Source organism: Mus pahari, chromosome 2 (assembly GCF_900095145.1).
Source record: "Mus pahari chromosome 2, PAHARI_EIJ_v1.1, whole genome shotgun sequence".
Lineage (NCBI taxonomy): Eukaryota > Metazoa > Chordata > Mammalia > Rodentia > Muridae > Mus > Mus pahari.
In genome coordinates this window covers 105468863-105480023 of record NC_034591.1, presented here as the reverse complement: position 1 = coordinate 105480023, position 11161 = coordinate 105468863, and the positions used below count along the sequence as shown (strand labels likewise).

General features: G+C 49.3%; 1 protein-coding gene across 1 annotated transcript in view; it reads right to left on the bottom strand.

Annotated features, from left to right (window-relative positions):
* Ruvbl1 (RuvB like AAA ATPase 1) overlaps positions 1 to 11161 on the bottom strand; it is a 32492-nt gene that overhangs the window by 20128 nt on the left and 1203 nt on the right. Inside the window, exons 2-3 of the mRNA XM_021190171.1 lie at positions 9123 to 9209; positions 2609 to 2741 (exon numbers count right to left, since the gene is read on the bottom strand). Of these exons, the coding sequence (XP_021045830.1) occupies positions 2609 to 2741; positions 9123 to 9209 (220 nt within the window). The remainder of the gene's footprint in view (positions 1 to 2608; positions 2742 to 9122; positions 9210 to 11161) is intronic.

Below are 11161 nucleotides of genomic sequence, written 5' to 3'. Positions count from 1 at the left end.
AGGGGGAGGGGGAGGGGGAGGGGGAGGAGAAGAACTAAAACTATAAGCCAATGTCTCTGACTTAAGTGGGAGTCACCCAGGTGCTGGGTGTGGCCTAGCACCCCTCAGGAGACCTAGAAATGAACTTTCTCATAGTGTAAGTAGGAATATGGCAGGATGAAGCAGCATCACACAGCTTTCCTTAAAGCTCTGACCTTCCTTAAAGCCATCTGCTGCTCTCAGGAACCAGGAAACCTCAGGGAGCAGCACTACCTGCCAGGTCTGGGGCCACAAAGACTCACACCCCTGTCTCATACCCCAGCGACTGTGCACACCCGTGTCATACCCCAGCGACTGTGCACACCGCTCTCTGTCTCATACCCCAGCGACTGTGCACACCCCTCCCCATAACTCCCCTCATCTCAAACACAAGCACAGCAGAACTCAGAGGCATCACTGCCCACGGCTCTGTACCCACAACCAACCCTTCTACAAACCCTAAGAACCAACTGTACCATAGACCTCTCCTGAACCTAGTCACCCACCCCTCCAGTACCACCTCCTGCTCAGACCCCAGTGGGTCTCCCTCTGCCATGCTCCAGGAGGGGAACTGCAGAGCTGGACTAGGGCCCACAGGCATCTTACACTTAACTGTTTTGGCTTAACTCGGGGGAAAGGCCTGACCCTGGCCTATGGCAGCAGACTGTCTATCCCCTTTCCTCTGTTGTCCAGTGAGTACCTTTCCTTAGTACTTCTCTCTCTCTCTCTCTCACACACACACACACACACACACACACACACACACACACACACACACACACCATAAAATCTTAAAAAGAAAAAGAAAAGATTACTTTGGGGGAGGGGCTGGTAAAATGGTTTCTGTGCTAGCAGCAACCTGAATCCTACGAAGATAAAGATATGTAAAGATAAAAAGAGAAAACCAACTCCATAAAGTTGTTCTAACCTCCATTTGCATGCCACAACATATATGTATACATACATCATGTACCACCCCCCACCCCATTAATAATATTAAATACATTTTTATTTTTAAAGAAAAAAGTACTTTTAGCCACACACCTTTAATCCCAGAACTTAAGAGTTCCAACTCAGCCTGATCTACAAAGTAAGTTGCAGGATAGCCAGGGGCTACACAGAGAAACCCTGTTTTGTGGGGGAAGTAGGGAGATGGCTCAGGGGGACAGAGTCTGGACTCCAGCACCCATATAAAAAGCTGGGCTTGGTGGCACAAGCACCTCTAATGGAAGCACTGAGAGGGTGGGGCCAAGTCAAAAGATCCCTGAGGTCTGACAGCCAGCAGCCTAGTTCTGGGCTCAGTGAACCTGTGTGGAGAAATCAGGGCAGAGGACAAAGCGGACACTGCATCCTGCACTGGCCTCTGTACACACACTTATATATCCCTCACGTAGAGTTTGGCAACCCGCTCTCAGCAGATGTGCTGAGGAACCTAGATGTTTTACAGATACCTGAGCATGCTCTGACCGACCCGTTTTTGAACAGCAAAACCTGAAAATCGACCTAAATGTCCACCTTACCTGCGCTTCAATCAGTTCTGCTACTTAACTAGCTGTGACACTAGCCAAGTTAATTAGCTTTCTAAGACTGTTTCTCCAAATGCCAATGCAGACAGAGCAGCTTGGCTAGGAAAATGAACAGCCTGGCACTGTAATGGCAGCACAGGCCCTAAGTGGCTGGCATTACAAGTCTCAAAGCTTATCCAGACCCTAGTGTCCTTGCTTTGACAGGCCACAACTCCTTTGGCCTACCACTAAGGACCAGATACTATGGCAGTTCAGCACATCATGAGTGGCTTGAGTCAAAACCTATTCAATGGGGTGTGGTGGTGGTACACGCCTTTAATCTCAGGAAGCAAAGGCAGGTGGATCTGAGTTCAGGCCAGCCTGTTCTACAGAATGAGTTCCAAAACATTAAGGGCTACACACACACACAAAAAAAAAACTATTGAATGGTCAGCCACTCTCAAAAGCTAGACACAGGCACTAAAAAAGCCTGATACACATGTGTACATGCATTTAAAAAGATTTCTTTAGCCAGTGTGGTAGTACATTCCAGCCCTTGGGAGGCGGAGGTGGAGGCAGAGGCAAGTGGCTCTCTGAGAGTTTGGGGCTAGCCTGGTCTATATAGCAAGTTCCAGGCCAACCAAGACTGGCTCAAAAATAACTGTAGAGCCACAGCTTTCCCTGAGGATGTTGGTGTTAGATCAAACTTGGAGCTCTGCCTATGAAACCATACCCCACCTCTAAGCTACCCTCTGACCCTGATTTACATCTACTCTTACCATGTGAAGAAGCCAAGGGCCATAACTGGGGACCACATATGCTCTACTGCTGAAGCACTTTGGTCAGAACACTGAGGTCTTGTAATTAACTTGCAAAAATACTGACAATGTTAAAAGAGAAACAGCTACAAGCTGTCACACAGCATCTTGACAACCAAGAAGCTTTAAGGCACCTGGAGAAGAAAGCCGCTTCCCCACACAACACCCACTGGTGGCCATCCTCCCCACGCTCACCACCCACCCACTACTGACTGACGGCCACCCTCCCTACACACCACCCACCAGTGGCTGCCCTCCCACACTCACCAATGGCCCTGCGGAAGTTCTCCATCAGTACCTCTGTCTTTTTGATCTCAGTTGAGTATACTTCGCTACCCACCATCGGGCAGAAAGGGACTTTACTGCCCAGCTCCTGAGCAATAGCAAGGGCCAAGGCTGTCTGCGGAGGACAAGAAGACATTTGCTTTAGAGATGTGAGTCATTACATCTGGCAGGACCAGTACTGTCCTATTCTCTACCTTCACAGGCATATTTCAGTGTCTGAGGGTCTCTGTGCACTCTCTGCATAGCACAGCCAACCTGGGTCACCATCACACTTAGAAGCTATTCCCCAGTAAAGTCCTGACTACAAGTGCTTCACATGAACCTCACATCTAAGTGACTCCACTGCCTTCCCCACTTTACCAAGGAGGGGACAAGGTGGGTTAATACACAGCCCGGGAGCCACAACCTAGAAACAGGCACACTTGGACTGCAGCGGTGTCTCAGAACAGGTCCTCAGCAGAAACAGCACCACCTTCCTGACTGTTCTCGCAACCTCAGACGGCATCCAGCCCGTCTGCTCAGGCTACAGTGACGCCCCACACACTGCTTTCTGCTTTATATGGTCAAGCAGAACTACCAGAGACACCAACCTACAGGCCAGCAGAAATCAGGACTCAAGGAAGACATCACTTCATGTCCACTTTATGTTAAGTGGCCCATAAGAGAACGAAACCTTAGGCAGACTTCTGTGAGACACAAATGGTGCTGGTATGGTAATGCAGCTACAGTGGGCAGAGGCTAAGCAAGGCCATGCCCAGGAGAGAGCTGTGGAAGATACGCAGGATGAAAGGCGAATGCCGCCACAGCCTCTGAAGCTGTCGGCCTGACCCGAGAGAACGCTGAAGCAGCACCGTAAGTGACCTGCCAGTGCTCTTCCTCCTTTCAGTCCCTTGGTGACAGTTTCAGGACAGCAGACTCTGGCAGCAAGTGAACATACAGTGACATGCATAAAGAAGTAGCCCGTGAGACAGAACAGGACAATAGTGCTAACTCTGCTGCCGTTCAGAGTAACAGCACGGGAGACCCGGTCAGTCACATGAAAGACTAAAGTACTAGGCTAGGTCTCACAGGCAAACAAGCTGCCTGCAGACTGGTTCTAGGTGCTTCTCATCGGCTGGCGGCAGCAGGTGCATCCCTACCGCAGCCCCCTCAGGCCCCTCAGCCTGAGCATCTGGGAACACATCTGCCGCTGCTTCTGCCCACGCACACACCTGAGTCTGTGAGCCCAGAGCAGACAACGTAACACTGATGCTCTAGGAGCAAGGAGATGTCTGGACCTCGACAGGGTAGATAGAGCAGACTGCATTCTGACAGGGGACATGGGGGAGGGCTAGGGCCAGCTCGTCCACCTCCTACCCTAATTCTGCCTGTTTCCTAGTCACGCTGTCTCTTCTAAGTAGTTCCACAGACCTCATTCTCCATCCTTGGCCTCGATGTCCAAGAGTGCCCTCATGCACTTCACCAGTCCCTTTCCCTTCAGCGTAATTCACAAGTGGCCATCACTATGCTTGGTGTGATAGACAGGGAACACTTGAGGGGAGTGTTTCACATTCCAGTTTGCTCTTATGAAGGGTCCTAGAAGGAAACCTGCCCTGAGGGCGCCTGCGCACCACTGTAACCATCCCACACACCGAGGGCACCTGCCCAGCACTCCTGTCTACCACTGTATCTACTGCACAGACCCCCAAGGGCTCCTGCCAGCGCTCCTGCCCACCACTGTATCTACCCCCCACACACCCTGGAAGGGCGCCTGCCCAGCGCTCCTGCCCACCACTGTATCTACCCCACACACACCCTGGAAGGGCGCCTGCCCACCACTGTATCTACCCCATACACCCCAGCAGGCCATCAGCTTCATACTCTCGTTTGTATCTGCCTGCTCTCGTTTGACGTTTTGCCTTGTTGGTATTTGTTTTGATGGTTTCTTTTTGGTTTTGACAGGTAGAGTATTACAAATTACCACCAAGCCAGCCCGGCACACACTTCCCAGCCCAGGCTGGCCTGGTACTCCTGCCTCAACTGCCTGAGTGCCGAGACTGCAGGCGTGCACCTTTGTGCCCAGGTCCTGGTTTGTATTTTATAGGGTGCAAGCACTGCCCAGAGCCCTACTTTCCTTTGGGTGAGCACATCACGTGACTGCCACCAAGCTGCTCCAGAAAGAAGGCTGAGCAGGTTTCCTTCAATCTCATCTGAAGGGCGACATTCTAGGGTCTGCGCACTTGTCCCACTGTCAACAGCGTGAGGTCTTCGGGAATGAAGTTGCACCAGCACAGTAAAGGTGCCCTGTCTCTGCAGGAAGCGAAGCAGCCTCATCTTCAGGCACACTAGCAATCTCTCCTCAGACGACACACACCTCTGCGCTTATCACATCAGAAAAGCTTACAAAGTGAGGCCAAGGACTGAGTGCTTCACACTTCCTCAGAGAAAATTGTCCCAGTGTCACAAAGAATGAAGGAATAGAGGAATAGAAGATTTACACGAGAGCTACATGGCACCAACTCCACAAAAACCCCAGACATACAAGACACCTAGACATACAAGAACCACAAACCACTTCTGCCATGAAAGCCTGCAGTCTGCAGCTACTGACAGCACACAACATTAAAACCGAAACTCCTGGGGCTGGTGAGATGGCTCAGTGGGTAAGAACACCCGACTGTTCTTCCGAAGGTTCAAAGTTCAAATCCCAGCAACCACATGGTGGCTCACAACCATCCGTAACAAGATCTGACGCCCTCTTCTGGAGTGTCTGAAGATAGCTACAGTGTACTTACATNTAATAAATAAATAAATAAATAAATCTTTAAAAAAAAAAAAAAAAAAAAACGAAACTCCTGAATAGAAGCAGGGCCACAGAGGCAAAAAGGATGAGCCACCAGGGGGTGTACCTGAGGTACAAGGCATGAACCCACTGGTTCTGTCCTAGCTACACACACACACACACACACACACACACACACACACACACACAAACTATGCTAGACCCCATAGTCCAGAAACCTACAGAGCAGGGCCACTCACTAACCTCTCAGAAGGGAAAAAAACAAAACAAAACAAAGAATGCCAAGTTTTGGAGGTAGAGGCAAGAGTCAGAGAGGTACCACAGGACAGCCATGAAGACTTGAACAAAGCCAACTGCTCTGGACGTTTCAAATGTCAGTGGTGCTGGGAGGGGGTGGCACACACTTTTGATCCCAGCATGCAGGAGGCAAAGACAGATGAATATCTGAGTTGTGGGCCAGCCTGGTCTACAGAGTGAGTTCTAGGACAGCCGGGGCTACACAGAGAAACTGGGGGATGCTGGAGGGAGTAGTGTTGGGCTGGAGAAAGCAAAATGGTGGAGGACAGCAAGTCTTCTAAATGAAAGGAAGCTAAAGACACAGCGATGCTGCTGCTGGGTTTTGACTTTCTCTTTCCAGGGCCACTAGACATATACACAGCAGGTAGTCTGACGTTTATAGTAAAAGGGAAAAGCTGAAAGAACTTGAAGAACCCACTTTTCTACATGTCACTGTGTGTGTACCGGTGTGTAGAAGCCAGATAGAGGCCAGAGGCTGATCCTGGGCATCGCCCTCAGTCACTCTCTACCTTTTTTTAATGTGTACACATGTGTGTCTGTGAATACACTACATGTATTCACATGTCCACAGAGGCCAAAGAGGGCATCCAACCCTGGAGTTGGGGTTTCAGACCCGTGTAAGGTGCCCACTGTGAGTGCTGGAACCTAACTCAGTTCTCTGCAAGGTCAGCAGGTGCCCTAAACTGATGAGTCACCCCCACCTCAATGTCAGAGACAGGATCTCAGATGCAAATTCTGATCCCAGCAGACCGGCTGCTCCTCTTGTCCCTGCCTGCTCAGCACTAGGACCACAGGTAAGTGCTACTCTTGTCCCCGCCTCCTGAGCACCAGGGTCAGAGGTCTGTGCTAACAGACCCTCAAGCACGTTTCCTACCAGGCTGGCTGGTTGTCGTTTTCACTTAAGGTCAAAAGAAAACAAAACAAACATCAATTTTGTTATTTTCAAAGGCATACTCCTACTGAGCACCAAGGCACATGCCTGTAATCCCTCCTACTTGAGAAGCTGAAGGCCAGGCGTGGTGGCGCACGCCTTTAGTCCCAGCAGAGGCAGAGGCAGGCGGATTTCTGAGTTCGAGGTCAGCCTGGTCTACAGAGTGAGTTCCAGGACAGCCAGGGCGAGAAGCTGAGACAAGAGAACACAAAAATCAAGGCCAGCCTGGGCTACAGAAGGAGTTTCTTACCACCATGGGGCAAGTCAGTGAGACCCTTTCTTAGACGGGTAGCTCAGTGTCCTGGGGTCAACCCCCAGCACTGCAAAAGCAAAACACACCAGTTAAGCTTGAACAGGAACCCCCCATGTGGTGGACAGGGCTCCCCACACCTTCTCTGAAAGGTATGTTCCTGAGAACATTTGCTTCCTAGCCCTGTTTTTAATCCTTTTCACTTAATTATTTTTAGTTTATAAAAACTGAAAGAAAGCCGGGCGTGGTGGCACACGCCTTTAATCCCAGCACTTGGGAGGCAGAGGCAGGTGGATTTCTGAGTTCAAGGTCAGCCTGGTCTACAGAGTAAGTTCAAGGATAGACAGGGCTATACAGAGAAACCCTGTCTCAACAACAACAAAAAAAAAAATCATCATCTCCCCAGCTATAAGGCACGAACGAGCCGCCCACACTAGTCTGTCAGTCCTACTCCTCCCACTTCTCAACTTTAGTCCAACTGACAGTGTGGGACAGGATGGCTCCTTATTGCAGTTAAAGGCCCTGGAAGATGTTCAGCATCATGTCTGGCCATTAGCACCCAGGATGCCAAATGTAGGCTGAAATTCCACATTCCAACCTCAACTTCAACAAAGAAAACGGGCACAGGGAAGAGCTGAGGGTGCTCCAGGCCAGATCAGAGACGTCACACTGACGTCTAGGAAAGCACGATGCACATTCAGACTTACTACTTTGTCAAGCGCATAATGAACTGCTAAAGCAGAAACCCTTCCAAAGCACCAAACTTCTGAACAAACAACCGGGAAGGAGACAAGGACAGAGCACTGCACCCAGCACAAGCGCTCTCAGGGCTGGGCCTGGCAGTTCGTGCCTATAATCCCAGCTCTGAGGACGAGGCAGGAGGATTTCCAACTGACAACAGTGGAGACACGCATTTTATCTTCACATCTGAGGTAAGCTTGGGCTACATGAGACCTTGACTCAAACAACCACCACCAAACAAGGAGAACAGGACCTTTCCAGAGACAAGCCTGTAAAAGACTTCCAGCCAATGCACTTTAGGAAAACAACTGGGCAGGGAGGGAAGGCAGGGAGCAAGACATAAGCGATGACAAGCAGATGGCCCACGGCGTGGACTAGCAGACGCTGTCATTAGAGGCCTCTGAGCTCACTGTGAAGGGTTCAGTCTATTTACTAACACAGCTCTTCCCTCTTCAGTAAGACCCCTGTGAAAGACAGCCCTGCAGGTGGCCCATCTGTAATCCCACCTCATGAAGCAGGAGGTGGAACTCTGTTCAGAACCAGCCTGGTATGCATATTGAGTTCCAGGAGAGCCAGGGCTACACACCATCTATTCAACAGTTATGATTTCAAAGTAAGAATTAGTTATTCTCTCACCGCTGACTTAAGAACTGTGGGGGGTAAGGTGTGGGAAGAAGGCAAGAGCCTATTTTTCTCACACACAAGCCTGGGTGCCGGTCTCTGCGGCCCCTGTGAGGAACAACTGCGGCTCAGATGAGGGGACTCAGGTGACGCTGGTGAGTATCCCACAGGCAGGCTCGGTGACGACACTACAATCCTGGCACTTGAGGTAACAGCAGGATGATTAGCAGTTCAATGGCAGCCTGGCTACACACCAAGTTTGAGGCCAGGCGGGGATACAAGAGAGAGACCCTGTCTCAAAATAAAAAAAAAAAGTGGGGGTGGGGGTGGGGTGAGCAAGATGCCTCACTAGGTAAAGGCACTTGTCACACAAGCATGGAGTCTGATTTCCAGACACCACGACGGAAGGAGAGAAGCAACCCCTGAAAGATGTCCTCTGACCTCTACACATGCACTGTGGTGCATATGTGCAAGTGCGTGCACAAGCATGCATATGCACACGCACACAAACACACACACACACACACACACACACACACACACACACACACAAAGTGGGTGTCCACTCGAAATCTCCAACACTGTGTCCCCTGCCTAGAAAGCCCTTCCCTTCCCTGCAAGGCCAATCTTCCGACATCTCCTTAAGGGCCCTCCGAGGACTTTACCTCTGCTCTGGAGGTAGGCCAGGGCAATTTTAATTTTAGACCATAGATTTTATATGCTAAATTGTATTATTGCATATTGGTTTTTAAAACATTCATTTAACTAGTCTAGCTAGAAAGAGACTAGTTAAGACATGAATTCAATGGAGCTTAAACATCAATATCATTCTCTTGGGTAGCTTAGAAAAGAGAAAGAGAAAATGAATGAATACCTTGCCAGTTCCAGGAGGCCCTGCCAACAAGACAGCCCTTCCAGCCATTTTCTTGCTTTTGATTAATTCTACAATGACACCACATGCCTGCACAAAACAGAAAGAAACAGTCAGTCTTAAAATGCTTCATGGTGGAACCAGCTCAGGGCTTGGTCCACACAGCTCGCACACTCTTTTGACACAAGACCGCTGTGATACCAGTGCTGTGCTGTGGAGTGGAGCAGTGGAGGTGAGGCAGCAAAGCCATGTGCTCCAGCTCACACCATATGATTGCTGCCACGAGGAGAGAAAGGTAATGAGACAATGAGACACTGAGTGGCTACAGAGGGCTCGGGGGAGGGCGGTGGAAGGGGGCTTTCTCATACAGTGTATGTAACATTTGAAGGCCTGGGCAGAAATCCACATTTCAGCCAGGCAGTAGTGGCGCATGCCTTTAATCCCAGCACTTGGGAGGCAGAGGAAGGCAGATTTCTGAGTTCGAGGCCAGCCTGATCTACAGAATGAGTTCCAGGACATCCAGGGCTATACAGAGAAACCGTCTCGAAAAACCAAAAGAAAAAGAAATCTACATTTCAGGCAAAAATCACAAACTCAAAATAACCAAAGCATAAGTTTAGTATGTCTAAGGGACAACATGCTGCAGCAGCCAAAGTATAGTATAGAGACCCTGTCTCAAAATAGAAAAAAAAAAAAAAAAAAAAAAGTGGGGGTGGGGGAGAACAGAATGGAAAGGGGAGGTTGAAGCAGGCAGGGGACAGCACAGACCTAGTTCTTAACAAAGGCAGCAGGGCTGTGCATTCCAGGCCAGTTTGGCTACAGCAACATTATCTAAAAAAAAAAAAAAAAAAGGTATGCTATGAATCCACCCAATAAAAGAATTGGAAAGGGCTGGCGAGATGGCTCAGTGGGGGAAAAGCACTTGCAGTGTAAACCTGAAGATCTGGGTTCAATCCCTGGATCCCACCATGGAAAGAACCTTGGACCTCTACCAAAGCACCATGGTAGTCACATGACTGCACTGCATTTGCACACATTTTGTCAAACAGGAAAAGAAACAAAGAAATAGCAGCTAAGGAAGCCAGGTGTAATGGCCCACACCTTTAATCTTAGCACTCACAAGGCAGAGGCAGGGGGATCCCTGTGAACAGCCAGAGCTACAAAGTGAGACTGTTTTGAAAACAAACAACAATAAATACCGGCTAACATTCAAAGAATAGGAAGGGTAAGATACGGAGTACCAGAGGCTGCTGGTGTGGTCAGTTATACAAGAACCCGGTGCAGAGGCGGGTCTAGCTAGAGCAGACTCTGAAGTCACATATACTCCAGTCTATATCCTGGGGGTTTTCACTTAAGGTGAGTGGCCTCTGACTTATTTCACCTACAAGCCCTATGAATCACTGTACTCATTTGAATCCAAGTGTTCACATCACTGTAAAATGTTAACCACAGAATTTAGGCACACTGGGACTTACTGTGCAAACATGCCGATGCTTTTGTATGTCCAGAAAGCATCAGACCAAAGTGAGGTTTATTAGACAGAAATGAAATAAACAATAGACTCAAAGCTGTCTGGCCAATAGAAAGCATTCAACTACTATTACCTGCTTGCAAGAAAAGATGCAAGTGTGCTAGGGTCAGACATTTCCCTTTTGGAGAGATGACGCTCTTTGCTGACAGTTTCTGTGTGCAAGAGGCCGAGAACGCAGTCTTCACCACATGCAAAAAGCAAGTTTTTGTAGACACTGAGCCTCTGCAGAGTTCAGTGTGGAGGAGGCAGAGAAAATGGGAAGAATAAATACTGATTTGGGGTGGGGTGGGGTGGGATGTGTGTATTGGGGGGGAGGGGAGAATACCAGCCTCATTACTGCTGAACTGGCAGGTGGTTAAGCGGCCTGACCCACCTTTAACTTCTTTTTTTTTTCCCCCCATTTTTTTTGTTTTTTTTTGTTTTTTCGAGACAGGGTTTCTCTGTGTAGTCCTGGCTGTCCTGGAACTCACTCTGTAGACCAGGCTGGCCTCGAACTCAGAAATCCGCCTGC